Source organism: Mirounga angustirostris, unplaced genomic scaffold (genome assembly GCF_029215605.1).
Source record: "Mirounga angustirostris isolate CCGP_5_RB_7025 unplaced genomic scaffold, mMirAng1.0.hap1 SCAF_10, whole genome shotgun sequence".
Classification (NCBI taxonomy): domain Eukaryota; kingdom Metazoa; phylum Chordata; class Mammalia; order Carnivora; family Phocidae; genus Mirounga; species Mirounga angustirostris.
Window position 1 is genome coordinate 66,124,918 of NW_026991718.1, and position 21,712 is coordinate 66,146,629.

At 34.8% G+C, this 21,712-nt stretch overlaps 1 protein-coding gene across 7 annotated transcripts in view; it reads left to right on the forward strand.

Annotated features, from left to right (window-relative positions):
• The window catches only part of PSME4 (proteasome activator subunit 4), a 110,761-nt gene that overhangs the window by 52,004 nt on the left and 37,045 nt on the right, over positions 1 to 21,712 (forward strand). For all 7 annotated transcript variants that reach the window (XR_010405699.1, XR_010405700.1, XM_064572507.1 and 4 more), the window contains exons 11-26: positions 1,281 to 1,467; positions 2,228 to 2,317; positions 3,084 to 3,148; positions 3,421 to 3,571; positions 5,383 to 5,481; positions 5,702 to 5,771; positions 6,631 to 6,698; positions 7,812 to 8,027; positions 8,631 to 8,788; positions 9,433 to 9,528; positions 16,684 to 16,739; positions 18,583 to 18,639; positions 18,851 to 18,906; positions 19,004 to 19,102; positions 20,657 to 20,719; positions 20,861 to 20,956. Coding sequence is in view for 5 of the 7 variants with exons in the window: in XM_064572507.1 (XP_064428577.1) it covers positions 1,281 to 1,467; positions 2,228 to 2,317; positions 3,084 to 3,148; positions 3,421 to 3,571; positions 5,383 to 5,481; positions 5,702 to 5,771; positions 6,631 to 6,698; positions 7,812 to 8,027; positions 8,631 to 8,788; positions 9,433 to 9,528; positions 16,684 to 16,739; positions 18,583 to 18,639; positions 18,851 to 18,906; positions 19,004 to 19,102; positions 20,657 to 20,719; positions 20,861 to 20,956 (1,627 nt within the window). In the remaining 2 variants the exon portion in view is untranslated. The remainder of the gene's footprint in view (positions 1 to 1,280; positions 1,468 to 2,227; positions 2,318 to 3,083; positions 3,149 to 3,420; positions 3,572 to 5,382; positions 5,482 to 5,701; positions 5,772 to 6,630; positions 6,699 to 7,811; positions 8,028 to 8,630; positions 8,789 to 9,432; positions 9,529 to 16,683; positions 16,740 to 18,582; positions 18,640 to 18,850; positions 18,907 to 19,003; positions 19,103 to 20,656; positions 20,720 to 20,860; positions 20,957 to 21,712) is intronic.

Genomic DNA, 21,712 nt, shown 5'->3' on the forward strand with positions numbered 1-21,712 from the left:
CTCTCCTCTTAAAAAAAAAAAAGCAGAAGTCCTTGAGAAAGTAAAGATGTAGATAATAAATTCTAGGTCCTGAGTTTTGTATCTTCTAAGGACAGCCTCTGTTAAAGAGCTGGTTTGCTTTCTTCACCTTTTAAAGCATAGGCTTGGTTGTTTTTTTATTCTGATTATAAATGCTTTTTTCCTACTTATAATGAAATTTCCCTTATTTTTTCTGCATAAGAGAAATTTAAAATGACTGCATTTTAGATTTTTGTCCCCCTACAGGATAGACTCTTAAAAATGAAATTGCTGTGTGAATGCTCTTTTTTTTTTTTAAAGATTTTATTTATTTATTTTGACAGACAGAGAGAGAGGGAACACAAGCAGGGGGTGTGGGAGAGGGAGAAGCAGGCTTCCCACCGAGCAGAGAGCCCAATGCGGGGCTCGATCCCAGGACCCTGGGATCGCGACCTGAGCCGAAGGCTGACGCCCAATGACTGAACCACCCAGGCACCCCTGTGTGAATGTTCTTGGCTTGTCTTTTACTTGCTGATCAAAGATTGTATTTGTATTATTCTCCCTAGTTTATTCATAGTTTCAGGAATCTTCTCATATGTTTCTAGAGCTGATGTCCAATTTTAAAATACCAGTTTTTTAAAAAGTGTAAAGTAGGAGACATTTCAGCGTTTTAGTAAAGATTGTTTTTTCGATAAGAGGGAAGAATAGGAGGCGCCTGGGTGGCTCAGTCATTAAGCATCTGCCTTCAGCTCGGGTCATGGTCCCCGGGTCCTGGGATCAAGCCCCACATTGGGCTTCCTGCTCTGCGGGAAGCCTGCTTCTCCCTCTCCCACTCCCCCTGCTTGTGTTCCCTCTCTCGCTGTGTCTCTCTCTGTCAAATAAATAAATAAAATCTTTAAAAAAAAAAAAAGGAAGATTAAGATAGTTGTCACTTGTTATTCCTTAATTCTAATAATCGCTGACCATTAGGTTAGAGTTAGTCATATTGGAATGTGGAAGTGGATTCAGATGGCTGAAATAATGCAAAATCTACCAGTTTATGTTCTTTTACACTGTGGAATTTGCAAGGAGAAAGGCGGTGAGGGGGTAGGGGAAACGTGCCTTTTCTTTGTGTGTGTGATTCTGTTAACTTTGAAAGCAGATATTCACTCAAAATATTCTGCTAGCTAGCAGCCTTAAGGCCAACAGGCAGTTTATGAATTTGGTAGATTTAATGTATTGTGCATGTTTATCTGTGATGGAACTGGGTTTTTTGTTTATTTTTTCCTGTTTTCAAACTGTAGAACGTATCCTGCACTAGAGACTTTAACAGAACCTCACCAGCTCACAGCTACTTTAAGTTGTGTAATTGGAGTAGCCCGAAGTTTGGTATCAGGTGGCAAATGGTTTCCTGAAGGTCCAACACACATGCTACCTCTGTTGATGAGAGCATTGCCTGGGGTGGATCCAAATGACTTTAGTAAATGCATGGTAAGCATATTTATTATTCTGTTTTGTGTCTGAGTTCTAATTGTGTGAATAGACATCCTTTTAAGTTTTGTTCAAATACTCTTTAGAACATAGTTCAATGTAAACTTTGTTAATGGTAAAGAGTTATATCCTAGATGCCCAAGTTTAGATCTTTGGATGGTTAGTTGATCTATATGTCATCCGTTGTAAGTAATTTGCCATAATCTGGATACATTTAATGATCATAAGATATTTTGAAGCTCATTATATATTTACTATTTTCCTTGAGCAAAGACATTAAAAATCTTAGCATATGATCATTTGTACTTCTTCTGTCCACACTGGTGACAGGGGGCATGATAAAAGCTGCTGGGTGCAAAATGCCAGGTCCCATTTTATACACACATCTCCTGACTTAAAGCATTGCTCATCTTCCCTCTTGCCCGATCTCGCTTTTTGCTTCAGCATATTCTGTTTATCCTTGGTTAATGTTGCATCTTTAGCGGGGGTGCAAAGTAACTTTTCATTGACAGAAGGTTAGAGAACATTGTGCTTAAACCTAATAACTATGAAAATAAATTTAGTATAACTTCATTACTAACATAACAGCTGCTTAATTGTGAGGAACCTTAAAATGTTCAATTCTAAGTGAAAACTTTCCACAATTGTGGGATTTCCCTCAAAATAATTTATTTGGGTACTTTATTGTAGCTTATGGTATACTTGTATTTTTGAACTATAGTTACATAATTAATGTTAAATTTTTTGGATCTTCCCACAGATCACATTCCAGTTCATAGCAACATTTTCCACTCTGGTGCCTTTAGTAGATTGTTCATCTGTACTACAAGAAAGAAATGACCTCACAGAAGTAAGAATGCTTTCTGCTTGTAAAAGGATTGGTTAACTGAGTTATAACTCTTATTGTAAATGCATAGTAATATTTGATAGTTTAAATACTAGTAGTTTAAAATTACTATTTTGTGACTAAAATGATATAAATGGAGGACCAGGTCATTGGTAAGATAGTCTGGCAGAGCACCCACCAAACGACATAGGTCAAAAATAGGCTATTTTTGTAAACAACTGATAACCAAGAGGTATATTTCAGTTTTTTGTCACTTTTAATTTTTTGTTAAGCGGAGATGGTGGGGGTTTTTTTTGTTTGTTGGTTTGGTTTGGTTTTGGGTTTTCTGGTTTTTTGAGCTTAAGAATAAATTTGTTGAGGTGATTGACATCTAATGAACAGACATTTTCTTCATTACTGACTGGTTCTTTTAGAACTATTTTCTTTATTGTAAATATGTTTCTACTTGACTTTTGTCATTTGGATGTTCAAGTAGTAGGAGAGAATCCTGTATGCATACACCAGAAGCTTGAAAACTGTAGTTGATAAAGATGGCTGTTTGACTTCTGTTTGGGGCTCTTATAAAATATGTTAAATACTTTTTACTTTGGTTCCTGGAAAGTAGTAGGTTGAGTTATTCTAAATTGACACACGGTTATGGTGCTATTTCTCACCATACTCACTATAATAATATAGTGTTAAATCTATTTTATAGGCCGTAATTGAGTTTTAATAGTTCCGAGAAAAATTCAAGGACTGTTTTTAATTTTTCTCCATTGAAATGTTGTAGGTGGAACGAGAACTTTGTTCGGCCACAGCTGAATTTGAGGATTTCGTCTTACAATTTATGGACAGGTGAGTATGTACCCCAGGCCCGCCCTTTATTAGACATTCAGAGATGACTGTCCTGTCCCAGCAACTTCAGTCTCTCTATGTTGCAGCCTGTACATAGCCAGTGTCCCGGGACTGAGCACCTGAAGTTACAAAAAGACAATTGATAGTGAGCCATGCCCAAATGGAATAGCTCTCATTTGAATAGGCATGACAGTGGAGACTTAGGTAATCATCATCGAAAACATGAAACTAGTTTTTAGTTGCTAAACTTATACTTTCTTTGGATTGTTTAGATGTTTTGGACTTATAGAAAGTAGCACATTGGAGCAAACAAGAGAAGAGACGGAAACTGAGAAAATGACTCACTTGGAGAGTTTGGTCGAATTAGGCCTGTCTTCTACATTTAGTACAATCCTCACACAATGTTCCAAAGAAATATTTATGGTAAGAGTCGCATTGCTGCAAAAAATTAAATCCCAGTCTTGTAGGTTTTTTTGTGTGTGTTTTAAAAATTGAAGTTACGGGGAGCCTGGGTGGCTCAGTCGTTAAGCGTCTGCCTTCGGCTCAGGTCATGATCCCAGGGTCCTGGGATCGAGCCCCGCATCGGGCTCCCTTCTCGGTGGGAAGCCTGCTTCTCCCTCTCCCACTTGCCCTGCTGTGTTCCCTCTCTCGCTGTGTCTCTGTCAAATAAATAAATAAAAATTTTTTTTAAATAAAAATTGAAGTTACTTAGGTATTATGCCATTTATCCTTTTTCTCATACTAAACTTCAAGAAAGATAAACAGTGGATTCTCATTATATTTGCAAATTTCATATTTGCAAATTCATCTGCTTACTAAAATGTATTTGTAATCCCCAAATCAGTACTCATGGTGCTCTCGTGCAGACGTGTAAATGTAGCAAAAAATGTGAGTTCCTGGCTGAGGTTGAATAAGGTGACATGCTCTGCTTTCTTGTTTCAGCTCTGATGTAAACACACTTTTGAGTCTATTTAGTGCCCGGTTTTCCACATTGTATGCTTTTTGTTGGGAATTTTGCTGTTTAAAATGGCCCACAAGAGTAGTGCCGCAGTACTGTCTAGTGTTGTAAGCATAAGAGAATTGTGATGTGCCTCCCAGAAAATAACATGTTTTAGATAAGCTTTATTCAGGCATGAGTTACAGTGCTGTTGGCTGACTTCAATGTTAATGAAACAATATATATTAAATACACATAAAACAAAATTATAAAATTTTATCAGTTGATGAAAACGTAAGCAGAGACTTGTATTAGCTTAATCCTGTATTGCCCTGAGGAAGAGTGATTCGGTATTTGCTAATTCAGTGCTCGCAGCAGCTTTAGAGAATATACTACATACTACAAGAATCGACTGTATTGTTTTAATCAATTAAATACTGTTTGGGAGAAAAGTTTTGGAATTTGTTTATGCCATCACGTAATAGAAATTAAATCCCTAAATATAAAAATCTGGCAAGCTATAATGAATGGGAATTGGTGTGTCCTCATAAGACATTCTGTAAACATTCCCTTACTCAGTATTGTTTGACCCCTGTTATGTACAGTGTGGTCTTTAAGACCAGACTTTACTTCCATTTTTGTTTCTTCTCCCTTCATCTGAGATTATGACTGTTCAATATGTTTATCCTGATTAAAAGCTAAACTGCTTTACAGCTGCATGAAATATTTTCTGAGATTATGTTAGTATAAAGAAATGAACATAAATAATCTCATTGAGCCAAAATCTTTTGAAAGGAGTTGTGGATTAACAATCCTGAAAATTATAAACATCTAGAGCTCTTTCTTTCATTTAGCAATTAAGTTGAAATTCTGTGACATGATTGTAAAATTAGACTGCTCCAGGTCTTTTAGAGTAGAGATAAATGTTTCTAGTTTGTAGTTGTCAAAATAACAAAGTCTAAATGTTAGATAATCCAAAACCTTCCCTTTGTTACATTGGATTAGGCAACAAGATAATTTGCATTTACTTCCAGCAGCTGTAGTTTTGTATTTAATTTTTCTGTAGCAAATAAAATCTTGTGCCTAAAATGCACATTAGGGTCTTGTGCAAAAGATTGTTCATAGATCTTGATGTAACATCAATAAGCAAATCTTTGTAAAATTCAGATGGTTAAAAATTTCCTACTTGGTTATTTTTAGTTTTAGTCCGACTCTCATTTTCTTTCATGTTTCATAAGATGTTTAAGTTTCTTAAAAATGCTGATAAGACCTTTTCACTTCTTACATATCTTAACAGGTGGCCCTTCAGAAGGTTTTTAATTTTTCTATTTCGCATATATTTGAAACAAGAGTAGCAGGCCGCATGGTGGCAGACATGTGCCGAGCTGCTGTAAAGGTGAGTTTGGGGTTTTTGGACTGATGAATTAATGAGTCAGTAACCAACAGGTTTATATGGTTAATTCTTTTATACATGCTTTTTATACTTAAAATACATTATTCTTTCAGTAGCAGTTTACAACCCTTATTTGCCTCTGAAAATAGTGTCAGGGTATACTTTGTGACTGTTGAATATTCATGGCCTTCCAAAAAATTTATGTATACAAATATGTTTTCAGTGCTGCCCAGAGGAGTCTTTGAAGTTATTTGTTCCCCACTGCTGCAATGTTATAACTCAGCTTACAATGAGTAAGTCATAAGGTTATTATTCTGTATTTTTAATTTTAGGTAATAAAATTTTGTTTTTGTTTCTAGAACTCTGTTGGTGAAAAAAGATTCTACAAGCTGTGCAATATTTTAATTTTGTAGTTTGGGGCAGGGATTGCTCGAATTAAGGTGTCATCCAGGTGACAGCTTAGAAATTTTACTTTATTAAATTAGTATTTTCATACATGTAAGAACCATGTAGAGGTTGCCATAAAAACATATCAATTTGTGAGATGTGGAGGAGCAGGTGCCCTGATTTGATGTGTTTATTTTCTTGAAAATTGAATTTTCACCTCCTCTGGAGCAAGTTCAGCTTCATGAAAAAGGAATGAGACTTTTCTCAGCAGTTAGAGATACTGAAGACAAATATTAAAAAATGATGCATTTAGCCATCAAAAAAAAAAAAATGAAATCTTGCCATTTGCAACGACGTGGATGGAACTAGAGGGTATTATGCTAAGGGAGATAAGTCAATCAGAGAAAGACATGTATCATATGATCTCACTGATAATGTGGAATTTGAGAAACAAGACGAGAGGATCATAGGGGAAGAGAGGGGAAAATGAAACAAGACGAAACCAGAAAGGGAGACAAACCATAAGAGACTCTTAATCTCAGGAAACAAACTGAGGGTTGCTGGAGGGGAGAGGGGTAGAGGGATGGGGGGCTGGGTGATGGACATTGGGGAGGGTATGTGCTATGGTGAGCACTGTGAATTGTTTAAGACTGATGAATCACAGACCTGTACCCCTGAAACATACATTTTATGTTAATAAAAAAAAAAGATGCATTTAGTTGGATGCATAGTTCTTTTTCCCTGATACTGTTTTGCCATTTTTAGATGATGATGTATTAAATGAAGAAGAGCTAGATAAGGAATTGCTGTGGAATCTTCAACTTTTGTCTGAGGTATTGTAAATCTTTGTAATAAAGAAATATTACTGTGAAAATGACTTGGTTTTAGAATTTATTTTTTTTAATTGACTTTAAAAAATATGAAAAGTTTGGGGTTTTTTTGTTTTTGTTTTTTTTTAAGATTTTGTTTATTATTTGAGAGAGAGAGAGCATAAGAGAGCACAGGCAGAGGGAGGGGCAGAGGCAGACGGAGAGGGAGAAGCAGGGAGCCCAACACGGTCACTCCCAAGACTCTGGGATCATGACCTGAGTTGAAGGTAGACGCTTAATTGACTGAGCGACCCAGGTGCCCCAGTTTGTTTGTTTTTTGTTTTTTTTAAGTAGGCTTCATGCCCAGCGTGGAGCCCAGTGCACAGGGCTTGAACTCATAGCGCTGAGATCAAGACCTGAGCTGAGATCAGGAGTTTGGATGTTTAACCAACTGAGCCACCCACGTACCCCAAAGATTTATTTATTTATTTAAGTGATCTCTACACCCAATGTGGGGCTTGAACTCATGACCCCAGAATTAAGAGTCGCATGCTCAACTGACTGAGCCAACCAGGCTCCCTGATACTGAAAAGTCCTTAGTTTTAGATTTTCTTTATATAGCTACAAAAAGTCAGATAATGGCATTTTCTTGTTATCAAGGGAGTGTGATAATTGTTGATGACTTCATGTGCAGCGCTGTAATTTTTACTGATTAATTCTGATACTAGTAACTCATTAATTGAAAATTTTATCAGATTTGGCAGTTCCTTTTTTTTTTCTCTCCATTTTCTCTCTCTCTCTCCATAAATTTGGCTATCAGTTAAACATTTTCCTTTATGGGTTGGTTCACCAACAAACAGAGAGCTCCAATTAAGTTTTGTCTCTTTGAGGAGATAGATTCTTTGAAAAGGATGGTACTGTGGCATATAAGGGCCTGAATTCAGAGAATTTGTTTTGATCTTAAGAAAGAATTGTAAGAATATACTTAAAATGACAATTCTAAAATGAATTAAAGTCATTTTAAGAAACACTTATTATTTTAGGCTACTTTAGTAGCTTAAACATTGTTCGTTGCAGTAATTATTGATTCTTAATCTTATCACCAAAATATCCTCAACTGTTTTTTTCCTCTTTTAGATTACTCGAGTGGATGGGAAGAAGTTGCTTCTTTATAGGGAGCAGCTAGTAAAGATTCTCCAAAGAACCCTCCATCTAACCTGTAAGCAGGGTTACACTCTGTCTTGTAACCTTTTGCATCACCTCCTCCGTTCTACTACACTTATCTACCCGACAGAGTACTGCAGTGTGCCGGGTGGCTTTGACAAGCCTCCTTCCGAATACTTTCCTATCAAGGCAAGCATTTTCAGTAATTAAGAATTCAAGTACATATTGGGTTATTTTTCTAAGGATCCAGAGTGGGGTTTTTTTGTGTGTGTGTTGTGTATGAAGGTGTCACTTCTTTATTTTTAAAGTAGATTATTAAAATTATTGGAATGTTTTAAACTTGGGAAGTGTAACATAGCACAGAACAGCCTAGTTTTTTTCTTTTCTGTTTGACTATGAAGTGGGTTGGTATGCTATATGTAGCTTGTATATTCCATATGATTTTATTGGAGAACTCAGTAGCTTTATAAGCTTATTGTTACTCTTACAGTAAACTCATATTTAAGTGGCTCTTCAGGGAGACCTTTTTCTGGAGTGAGAATGAAGGGGTAATGAGTTTTTATGCCTGTTTTTTAGAGAGAAAGGGAGAAAGGGTGGAGAGGGGCAGAGAGAGAATCTTAAGCTGGCTCTATGCCCAGCGTGAGCTGGATATGGACTGGATCTCACAACCCTGAGAGCACAACCACCTGAGCCACCCAGGCGCCCCTTCCTGGAAGACCTTTTAAACTTCATGTACATCTTTTTTTTTTTTCCAATTTCTCAACTTGCTGAACAAATGTTACTCTTTTCTAGGACTGGGGTAAGCCAGGGGACTTGTGGAACCTGGGCATCCAGTGGCATGTTCCTTCTTCAGAAGAAGTGGCTTTTGCCTTCTATCTTTTGGACTCTTTTCTTCAGCCTGAGCTCATCAAACTTCAGCACTGTGGTGATGGAGAACTTGAAATGTCTAGGTTCGTTTTCTTTCATAAACACTTAGTGTTGTGTGGTTGCAGATTGAGAAGAATCTTTTTGTGTCTTTCCTTTTCTCTGTGGCATATCTGATGTATTCATTTTCAGTGTGTGTTTCTATCTGCCATACATATAATTAAAAAACCATTTAATATAGTGTATAACAAATTTTGTCATAATACTTAAACCTTTTAAATAGAAAAACTCATTTTTTTTCTAGTTTGCTTTTTGTGACTTTTGCTTAGCAGTTTCACTTGTGCATCTTTTGGGAAGTGTATGGAAATGCCTGTTTTTCTAGATTCAGGTTAGATTTTGGGGGGGTTTTAATTTATTTTTGTAATAATATTTTGTAATATTATTTTGTAATAATATTTTGTGATAATATTTTGTAATTCAGTTGCTGTTATTTCTGATTATTTAGAGCCTGTTTAATCATAAGTAGGTCTGTACCGTATTACCAGTATAAATACCTGTTTATTACCTTGTATTATTAAGTGGGTAAACTGAAGACATTTGCCATTTCTTGGCCTTAATTTTGTATATCCCCACTTAAGGTTCTTGTACTTCATCCTAGACTCTCCAAGGCCTTTTGTTAACAGGGATTTAGAGTCTTCTAAAATATGAAAATACCTTTTATCTTTTCCAGAGATGATGTTCTACAGAGTCTGACTATAGTGCACAATTGTTTAATTGGCTCAGGAAACCTCCTACCTCCATTGAAAGGAGAGCCGGTTACTAACTTGTAAGTAAAAATAACTACTTTACATATTTTGCTGTTTTGCCATTTGGCATATATTTTAAGTCTTAGTCACATAATGAGTCACTGGTTTTATTATTGGTGTTGTTTCTGTATCACTTTAACCTTTTTGTCATTATTAGGCCAAAAATACCTGAGGCAGAATTTAGGTCTCTAAACTTTAAGGCTTCAATCAGATTTTCATGTGGTACCAGGATAGGATAATTTTGAATGTTAATCAGTTTATAAATATTGATACTAAGTTCATCCTTTAGTTTCTGAGTTAAGATAAATACTCTTTTTGTCTGCAATCAGTGTTCATTAGGGATTTTATAGGAAAAATGCATATTTTTAATATTAAAATTTGTTAAGTATAACTTATTTTGAGCTTTTAAATTGTACTAAGTTGCTTTTATGAATTTAAGTGCTTTTCAGACTATTACAATTTTGAATGAATGCCTTGATTTAGTCCATTGTTAGCACAGTCATTTAAGTTGAAAAAAATTGAGCTTAAATGAAATCAGCAATATGTAACGTGAGCTCAGTTATTTAGTAGTGAGATGCTAGTTTCAGGCCTAGTTTCAGTATACTGCCTTAGATCATTTTCTCTCAACATCAACATCTCATTGCTGAGCAAGTTCATGAAAATCACATAAAAATGAGTAAGTAACCCCTGCCCCCTCAAAAAACACAGAGAATTATTTGTTGATTTGCAAGACAAATCTTAAAAACTTCAAGGAGTGGTTTTAAAATGTGGCTTGCTTATCTTTCCCCATATTTTGTATAATCATTGTTTGGAGTCATGCTTTCTTATGATTCCCACTTAGTTCACTCTAGAAACTGTTTGTAAGGCATTGAACTTTAGATTGCTCGTTAGATTTGAGAGGGGGAAGTAGGTTCATCTCAGGTAAGGAAATCTGTTTTAAGTTTGTCTAGGGATTTGCTGAGTTCTTTAAAAGTACTTTTGGTTTTCATCAGTATTATAGTTTGATTTAGGGACAGTTTTACCAAAAGTCATCTTTGTTAAGAGAGATTGATTTTAAACATTATTTAAAAATGAGAGACTTACAAAAATGGTTTTGATTTTCCTCATGATCTTAACAGTGTGTAATATGGTAAGAATTGAACTCTTATGGCATGCTGAAAACCTGTTTTGTACATAACAGATTTATTACATCAGTAAATTTAATTCTGCTTGAACATGTTGACATTGAGAAATATGGTAATTTAATCCAATAAGAGCCAAAGCATGTATCTTCTGTATATATGATTAGAAGATTTTTAGTTTTGAGTGATCCTTAGGATGCACCGCTGAAGGGTCCACTCAGGAGGCTGAGAGGTTTCTGTTGTGGTTTGTATCAGTACGAGCATATTTATGCCATGTGCACTACACTAGTGAGTTGAAGCAAGGTCTTTATCACTTTGAAATAAAAGCACATCAAGAAAAAAGTTCCTTATATTTGGTTATGATAAAACCAGTTAGGTTTGTAAATAATGAAATGCATTTTCAGTAAGGAAAAGAATACCATGTTATAAACATTTTATGAATGCCATGGACATTATAAGCCTTAAAATTGATCCTGAGAGTATCCTTCGTAGGTTTTTCCAGAAAAGTTGAGAAGGAAAGGTAATTTAGACTGAAAAGTTTTGTGTTTCAGAATTTTCACTTTCGGAGTGAAAATTTAATATAATAAGACATAATGAAGTAATACAAAATTGCATTTACTCTAAATATATAATGTTCATATATTTTAATAACTTAAAAGTAGAAATATGAAATGTTTTCTGGTATATTTAGTAATACATAATAAATAAAATACAGAATGAAAACTTCATTTGTTTTTAATCATTGAACCATACACATTTTTAGGACTGTTTTTCTATAGTTAGCAGGGATAATGATTATACAAAGTAGAATCAAAGATTAATGAGCACCCCTTTGCCTTTGAATCGCCAAACAGGGGGTTAATAAAGTCTTTCCTGGACTTTTAAATAATTTGTAACAGAATCCTTTCCTTTAAAACCAATTTCTTACTGATAGCTCCTTCATCTGAAATCTTAACTTATTTTTACATTTTCTTTATATAACATCTCAACTTTTTTTTGCAGATAGCAAATTAGTTCTCACTAAAGTATCATAAAATAAAGTTAGCTTTTTAAATCTCAGAAATGCTGATTCTAATATAGGTCTATAATGTTAAAATTTCTAAATGTAAATTGATTTGAAAAAGCTAATCGGGTGCCTGGCTGGCTCAGTCAGAGGAGCGTGCAACTCTTGATCCTTGGGGTCTTGAGTTCGATCCCCACATGGGTATAGAGATTACTTAAATAAATAAAAAGAAAAACTAATCAAATAATTTCAATTTTGTGCCATTGTTCTATAATAAGTCATACATCCTAGTGTGAAGAAAGAATATCTGTAGCATAATTCTTGGAGATTATTAGCAGCTGGTCTTAATAGGGAAATAGAGTAAAATACATCGGGTGGGGGAGAAAAGGAAACATATAATTGTGACAAGTTCATTAGTTAGTGTAATGCCTAAGGTGCCTGAGGAAGTCACTCTTGTTAATAACAAACAATTTGGCTGTGGTATTGTGGGACATTACGTATTTTCTGAAATACCAGACCAGTTTTTGGAAGCACATAGCAACTCAGTTTTCTTTAAAATTAGTCTTATATTTTTCTTATATATAAATCTCAATTAGGTAAAAACATTCTAGCTGCTTAATTTTTTTGGTCAGATCTTTCAGTCTTAAGTTTGCCTTGCACATGTGTTAGTAGTATTTGTCCTCTGGAAAATTGCAATAACGAGAAACTGGAAACTTGGTTCAGTTCTGAGTTTTCCTGTAAGAAAATCTAATTTAGTTCCTAGTAGAATATATGGCTTAGTCTTAGAATCCCATTGTTGAGGTAAATGGCTACTAAATGTGCAAACCAATTTTATGTGCTTTGTGTTAGAGACTGACAAAATATAAAAACTTAGGTGAGTTGATTGTCGTAAGTAGAAAGTAAATGATGTACCTCATGGTATCTTCATTGTACTTTTTTTGGCCTTTGGCAATGTAGGATTACTAAATATCTTGTTGTATACATTATAAATTTTACTGTTTTAGAGGATGGGTAAAATAGGGTCCCTTGAGGGTAATTAAGTGTAAATTTCTTTAGTACAGTTTGAATTTTTGGCAGTTTTGTCAGATACCAAGGTTGCTGAATTAATCTTAAAATGGAACCTCTCTATTTTGCTGTTGGAACCTTTAGTTAATGATTTAATAGAAATATGTGTGGTATAGTTTATATTCCTAGTTCTACCTTTATAGATGTGGAAGTTGGATTATGTCTTTGCAGGGTCATACAGGAATTTTGGACACTTGCCTTTAATCCTGAAATTGTCATTAATTTCTACTTTTGCAGTCCACTCTTTATAATCTTTTAGGTCTAACCAGCTGTCACAGGATGCAAAAAACTAACATCTATAAAAACAGGGTTACTCAAGGTAGAGGAGTCACCATTTTTCATCTCCAATATTTCTTCTTTACTTTTGTGCCCCTTTCCTCTGATAGATCTGTTAAAGCCATTCTTAGTTAAATCATTCTTAGGATCTCAGCTTATACTAACTTCTCAGGCAAAGAAAACTTCATAGTTAAGGTCTAAGAGTTGAGACCATTTCATTAATATGTGAAAGGATGTGTTGTTCTGCGATGAGGGGCAGGGCTAGCTAACCTCTCTTGGCACCTCCAGGAAACTACCCAGCTCTGCTGGGGGAGCTGCACACAGAAAAGGAAACAGTTACTACTCCACGGTGAGTAACCCTGTTTTCTCCTTATTTCACCTTCTGACTGTTTTCATTGATTTTTAAAAAGCTTGTGTGTCAGACATGGAAATAGTTCTTATGCTCAGAGTTAATTTTAAACCTAGCAACCTTTTGTTCACATGGTAGAGTAAGAGCCAGCTTTTCATTTGCGTTTATAGCTATTATTGATGCCTAGGATTGAATTGGATAACAGAACACAGAAATAGGCCAATTGTTTCCTGTGAAACACTTGTAACCTTGATTGGAAAACAAAATCTGTTAGTATTAGTGGCTTGGTTTTACACCTTTTATGTTTGCTTTCTTGGGGTGGGGGGAGAGTAGGCCATTCTTCCAGCTGTAGACAAGAAGTATTGTTTGCACTTGTTTCAAGATAGTTCACCTAGCCTTCGTTTGCATATTAGATTTGCATTGTACGTTTTGTTTTTATGTTACTAGTCATTTCTTCCTTTTTCACCATCCTTTCTCTCCCACCAGTGATTATTTTCATAGTTCTGCTTTAATCAAATCTGGAGAAGATTGCCATCTAGTGGTACAAATAACATAGCTGTCACACTTCTAGGTTTTTTTTTTTTTTTTTTGGTGGCACAAATATTGAACACATTTTGTTATAAATTAGGTGCCCTGGTGCTGTCTAGTGCTTTGAAGCTGATTTAACTTTATTATTGTATAAATGGTATTATTTAAAATATGTTGTGTAGGAATTGTCAGAATTTTATTTAGTTCCTGAGGTCAAATTATTACTGTTTATAAAATGGACCAGTGAATGAGAAAAATGAATTTCACTTGTAGTGGGGCAGTGATGGTATTTGATCTAAATTCTATATATTACTACTAGAGCTTTAAATCAGAACTCACATCTGTAAGTGTTGATGGCACTTTAAATATGTTCAGTTAAGATTCTGTACATAACTAAAAGTGACAAGAGCAGTCTCTAAGTATCAAGGTATAGGGCAGCACACATATATTTAGTGTGGCCACGAAAAGATACAGTCCTGAATCTTACTTGGATAATGGATAGAGATTTCTTTTAGAAAAATATTCTTCTAAAATCCAGAGGAAATACTTAGTATAAATATGTATTTACACTTGCTGAGAAACATTTAGTGTAAAACCTGTCAATCCAATCAGAGTTTAATTAATTTGTTAGAGAAGAAGGGATCTATTAAAACTGAGTCTTAGATAAATAAACATAAAAGGACTTTGTGATGGATAAGAACAAATAAAGCTGAACTATATGTCTAACCAGATGCCTTTGTACACTTGAGATATGAAAGATGTGTTTTAATTCACGTTTCAAAAGGAAAGCCTAAGCTGGGTTTATTTAAATGTACTTTTTAATACTTCAAAATCCCATATAGGTTGAGATACGTTAAAACACTTGTAAATCAGCAATAATCTTCAGATTTTCTGGTAGGGAAACAGTTCAGAGAGACATGAATTTTAAAAATAAGCATCAAGGCTCTTAGATGAGACTTGCCTTTTTAAATGTGATTACAGAGTTAATAATACTGGTATTACTAGAGTCAGAAAGGCATACAAGCAAAACTTTTCAAATTCCCAACTGGATAGTTTTTTTTTGTTTGATAGTTAGGGTTTTATGTGTGTATACACACACACAGTAAAAATTCAAAATAGCTCACTATAGTGGTTGCTTTTTTATGTTTGTAAGAACAATTTTATGACTAATTAAAATGCATGCTTGGTTCAATATTATTTGGTACTAAGTACAGACTGGGTAAGGTACAGTAGGATTCTTAACTTTACACAACTACTGATGTTTACAGCAGCAGCGAGGAGACATCAACTCTCATGTAATAGCTCATGGCAAGCCTTTTCCTGTGCTGTAATAGGGAAGGAAAGAAGAGTGGGTGGGGTTAAAGTTCTTATGCCTTTATGCTTATTACTGTTTGAGCACAGTCTTTTTCTCTTTGATGGTAAAATCTAATTTCAGTAGAGATGTTGGACTCCTTGAAGTTCATTGTAAAGGAATGTGATTTTATTTTTAACTGACTAGATTCTGGATACATATATATTATTTAATCATACACAATTTTACAGAATGCGCAAGTTTGCAAGATGTTGCCAAAGGCTGAAGCTTTATAGAATGAAAACCAAATTTTATGAATTTGAATTTGAACTTCAAAGTCTCTGAAAAACAAATTAGTATTTTATATTATAAAATATAACCATTCTTTGTTTATACTCTGTAGGCTTGGTTTGAAACACGAGACAGTATCGTTGCCATCCTAGGTCCTAGATTATGGTGAGGAACATAGTTAAATAATTGGCAGTTTAGTAATCTTAATATTATTACCCATTTAGATAAATCCAAGAATTCAAAACTACCAAGTATTAAGATAGAGATAACTTGCTTAATTCAACTTAAAAAACTACAATATAGATGGGGGTATATTGATTTAAAAGTAGTTTTTTCTTCATAACAAGTGCTGTGTAGTTCATGAGTGATGAATAATCAATCACTATAAAATTTCTTTTTATAACTAATTAGCTTTGTATTGGATAAGCTTACCCCATGTTTCCTTGGCATTTGTGCCTGTGTTCTTCCTCTTAGAAAGTCTTATCTTTTTGTTTATAAAAAGTTGTTGAATTGATACTGTATTTTGAAATGTTGAAAATTATATTTTTCATTGAAAAAATTTAGATTTCAGATATAAAGGTTCGTATTCCCTACTAAAATCTGTTCTTACATACCTTAAAAGTGACTTTTAATTGTTTAATGAGTTTAGCTGGGTCTTGTTCTGTTAACGTAATTCTTTGTGGCAGATCTTTAATTAGGAAATGCAGTGTTTTTATACCTGATCATCTTCAAAAGAAAATAATGGCATTTTAACTGCAGGTGTTAGGAGAGAGCAGTTTGGATGGTTTTTCAGAGGAGGGGTAATGATTATTTAAAGAAGTTTGTCTGCTATATATTCTATAATAAAATTTTACTTGAATTTTTGGTGTCCAGTTTTAACCTTTATTATACCATTATAAAGCTGACTTTTCTTTGTATAATTATATATAAAAGTTTATCATCAGACTTAAACTTTTACACTTGAATATTGAATATCATTATTACGTTTATTTGGGTGGTGAATTCTCCCCCATAAAGTCATTAAATTGAATTAACATTTTCTTTAAGATGAATAAGATTGTCCTTACTGAAACAGATAGCATTAATCTTCAGGAGGACAGAGTAGAGAGTTGACGTATTGAAGATGAGAAATCTGTTTATTAAAAGAGCATCATCTTTGTTTTGATTTAAACATTCTAGCAATGACACTTTTCCCTTTAATCCTTCTTATTGGTATTATTAATAAATGCAAGCACTCTTGTTTTTATACAGGGTACCAAGTATGGTGTCATTGGAAGAGACAAAATTGTATACTGGACTTGAATATGGTATGTAAATTCTAATCTGAGTAACTCCTGTGTGGACAGTTTTTGTCAGTTACTCTACAAGAGTTAAAATGGTCAGAGAAAGACAGATACCATATGATTTCACTCATATGTGGAATTTAAGGAACAAAACATGAACATAGGGGAAGGGAAGGAAAAATAAAATAAGATGAAAATAGAGAGGGAGGCAAATCATGAGAGATACAGAACTCCAGGAAACAAACTGAGGGTTGTTGGAGGGGTGGGGGGTGGGGGGAAGGGGTAATTGGGTGATGGGCATTAAGGATGGCATTTGATATAATGAGCACTGGATGTTGTATGCAACTGATGAATCACTAAATTCTACCCTGGTAACTAATAATATAGTATACGTTAACTAAATTGAATTTAAAATAAGGAATTAAAAAAAGAGTTAATACAGCCACTTTGGAAAACAGTATGGAGGTTCCTCAGAAAGTTAAAAATAGAGCTATCCTACAACCCAGCAATTGTACTACTAGGTATTTACTCCAAAGATACAAATGTAGGGATCCAAAGGGGCACCAGCACCCCAATGTTTATAGCAGCAGTGTCCACAATAGCCAAACTATGGAAAGAGCGCAGATGTCTGTCGACAGATGAATGGATAAGGAAGATGTGTGGTGTGTGTGTGTGTGTATTATCAACCACAAAAAAAATGAAATCTTGCATTTGCAACAACGTGGATGGAACTAGAAGGTATTATGCTAAGCGAAATGACTCGAGAGAGGAATTCCATGATTTCACTCATATGTGGAATTTAAGAAACAAAAGCAGAGGATCATGGGGAAGGGAGGGAAAAATAAAACGACATCAGAAAGGGAGACAAACCATAAGAGACTCTTAACTATAGGAAACAAACAGGGCTGCTGGTGGGAGGTGGGGGGTGGGGGGATGGAGTAACTAGGTGATGGGCATTAAGGAGGGCACATGATGTAATGAGCACTGGGTGTTATATGCACCTGATGAATCACTGAACTCTGCCTCTGAAACTAATAATGCAGTATATGTTAATTAATTGAATTTAAATGGAATAATATGTAGTTAGAATTTTCCTAGTCTCTTTCTCATAAATAAAATGAGTATTAGTTAATTATACAATAGCTGTCTTTGCTTTCCCTGGAGAAACTGGAAAATTATTTATATAAAGAATAGCCAAGAAAAGGTAGAAATTGGACTAGGTAAATAAATATTTGGTTGCTTTCTCTGTGCAGAGGCAGATTTTCATATATCATCATGTTCATTTATGTTTAGAATTATTTTAGAAATGATACATTATACTTGATATGAATATGGGAATATTGTAACCTTTATTCTAGCTTTGTGTCCTTCTGTCATAGTGAATTAAATTTCATATAAATATGTAAAACATTGTGTTGATTTAATATTCTGAATCTAACAATAGAAATTTAGTACATTTCCTTATCGTTGGATTAACAGTGGAATTAATTGCATAGATTAATTGCTTTAAGATGTAATTTTTGTTTGCTTGATTTGGGTCACCCATAACCAATTAAAGAAACCTATGCATTTATGATCTCTAAGTAGTGAATAGGACTTTGAAATATTAGCAAAGATTTTTTTTCTCCTTCCTCCTTGCCTACCCAAGAAAGTTTTATAAGCAGGTCTTTGTAAATGTGAAGGTTTTAAAAATTACTCTGTATCATGCCTAGACACTAATCTAGCTATGAAAAAGGCAGACCCACTTGGTTTTTTTTCCTGGATTACATGATTGATTCTTGACATAAACTGTTTATATAAGTAAGCTTCAACAGCTGGGGAGGATTCAGTGTGTTTAAAATGGCTTGTCTCATTTTTTAAAAAATAGATCTATCCAGAGAGAACCACCGAGAAGCAATTGCTAGGGTCATAAGGAAACTTCTTAGTAAGTACATATATGCATTTAACTTATTTTTACTAATAAATATTTAGGAATTTTATAGCGTATGTGCTTTTACTTAACTTTATTTAAATTCTAAATAGTGAGAATATCAGGCAATGTTTTTTTCCTTAACTAATAGATTCTTAACTGATATGTCAGGAGTCCTGTAGTCATTCAAAATATTTTAACCAAAATCCATTTTCTTCTGTTATAGACCACATACTTAACAATTCAGAAGATGATACCAAGTCTTTGTTTCTTATCATAAAGGTACAGTTATCCTTTAATAGTTGCATGATTATTAATGTGACTAGTTTTGACATGATGGCTTATAAATAAATACAAAATTTGAAATTCTTTGATACAGATTATTGGAGACCTCTTGCAGTTCCAGGGATCTCACAAGCATGAATTTGACTCCCGTTGGAAAAGCTTTAACCTAGTAAAGAAATCAATGGAAAACCGGGTCGGTATTTTCACCTAAAAACTCTAAATTAATTTTTTTAAATGTGTATAATATTGACAGTCACTTGATTTAGGGATTGTTCAGCATACAGAGGAAGTTTCCCTGTAAGTAAAAATAGATTTTCAAATATTATATCACGGTATAATCAAAAGAATCCTGGGGAAATGTTTTCCTCTTACAAACTCTTCTGTGAGTTTCCAGGAGAGTGAACTCTCATTGGGAATTTGGAGTGTGATAATGTGGCAGGCTGCCTTGTAAGAACTTGAGGGAATAAAAGATAGGAGGAATTGTCCACAGGCATGGATTTAAAGCATCTCACTTTATGGAGATTTTAGAAAAATAGCTCTTATGTTATCTTTGTGTCCAGAAGTCAGTACAAACTTCTCAGGAGCATGGAAGAAAGAATATTTAAGCCAGCCATTTGATGTTGAGAGCAGTGTTCTGTAGGAGACTTTTATGGAAGCTGAGTTTAAAAAAGGTTGTAGGAGTTTATTGTTTAGGCAAGGGTCACTACGTATTTTAGAGGGAATGGCGTGTAAAAGGGCAGGGAGACATACACACATGGCATGTGTTAGGGAACAGTGGCTATAGGGCAGAAAAGGCAGGAGGCAACTAGGTCATTTTTAGTTTGAGTTTTGTTTTTGTTTTTTTAAGCTTATTTATTTAAGTAATCTCTACCCCCCCAGTGTGGGGCTGGAACTCAGTGACCCCGAGATCAAGAGTCACATGCCCTTCCGACTGATCCAGCCAGGTACCCCCAGGGTGTTTATAGTTTTATCCCCAGAAAGTGCTTCAGTTTTATATTCAGCATGGAAAGAGTCATTAAAGGTTCTGAAGTAGATCTGATCTGAATATTGGAAAGATCAATCTTTAATCACCGATGAGGAAAAAAACAGCAGTAAGAGATTGCGACTGGAAGCAACTATCACAGTAGTCCAGATGGAAGAACACAACCTGAATCAAATCACTGGCATTGGGATGGAATAAGGTGTTTTGAAAAAGAAGAATTTGTAGAGACTTGATGACTAGTGAGATAAAGGTGTGAAAAGAGAAGCAGTCTCTGAGTTCCAGATATCTGCCTTTAGTGACCAGGTAGAAGATGGGGTGGTAGAGGAGACCATAAAAGATAATTTTTAGAAAAGCAAAAGGTACTATATTCTATAGTAAACATACACAGTTACCTGGAAAGGCTATTTGTAAATACAACAGAGTCAAGCAATTTTCTTAGTAGTCTCTTTTTGTACTTTCAGTATTTGACTGAATAAGGACCAGCTCAGTTCCTCTCCCATGCATAGATCCATTAATAAACTACCAGACAAAAACAGGGTGTTGGATGAACTATTTAAAGGAGATATTTCTACTATTAGCCATAAAATTAATTGAAATAGTATCTTTTAATGTAAGCCTGATCACTTCAGAATAAATGAAATACCTCCACCAGCCCAGTGTGAACCTTTACAGTTCAGTAAAAATTTTTCAGTAGGGGATTCAGGGGAATCCATGGATGCAGTCAATTAGGGACAATGTTGAAGTGTCTTCTTCTTTGTTTTTTAGCTCCATGGGAAAAAACAACATATCAGAGCACTGTTGATTGACAGAGTTATGTTGCAGCATGAGGTAAATCTCTTTAAAATCATGATGACTTTTTTAAATGACAGTTTCCCAGATGAATATGTAATTATTTGTGTTACTTCATAATTAAATGAACTTTTTAGTAAAAACTTGGAGATTTGATTTTACATTGTTTTCTTTTCGTAGCTACGAACACTGACTGTTGAGGGTTGTGAATACAAAAGGATACATCAAGATATGATCCGAGATCTTCTTCGTTTATCTACAAGTTCATACAGTCAGGTAAGGCTCGTCCCCTCTGCCCCCCTCCCTTGCCCCATGTTCCTGTTTTATTACAATGCAATCTAAATAGCCCCATTTCAAATACAAGGAAGTTTAAATAATTTATTGGTGGGGTGCCTGGGTGGCTCATTCAGTTGAGCGTCCAACTCTTGATTTCACGTCAAGTCTTGATCTCAGGGTCGTGAGTTCAAGCCCTGGATGGAGCCTACTTAAAATTATTATTATTATTATTATTACTATTTATTGGCATAGAATGCACCTTTCAAATCACAAATATTTTCAAGCTAATTTTAGTAGTCTTTTAAAAATAATGTTTACTTTACTGTTTGTATTGCTTCTCAAAAAAAATTTTTTTTTAAGATTTTATTTGTCAGAGAGAGAGAGAGCACCAGCAGGGGGAGCGGCAGGCAGAGGGAGAAGCAGATTCCCTGCTGAGCAGTGAGCCCGATGTGGGACCCGATCCCAGGACCCTGGGATCACGACCTGAGCTGAGGCAGACGGTCAGCCGACTGAGCCACCCAGGCATCCCTCAAATTTTTTTAAATGTAAAGTTGATAGATAGTGCTAGTGCAATGTTGCCGCCACTTAATCAAATCACATAGTGAACGCCAGTCTCTAAAGGCTATATAATTTCTCCTAGATGTTATGCTTGGGTTTCAGCAACCTGCTACCATATGAATTATGGGGCCCATCCTTGAAGGTAGCAAAGGACCAAGAGATGATCTCCAAGCACAGAGAACTGGAAAAGCAAAATTC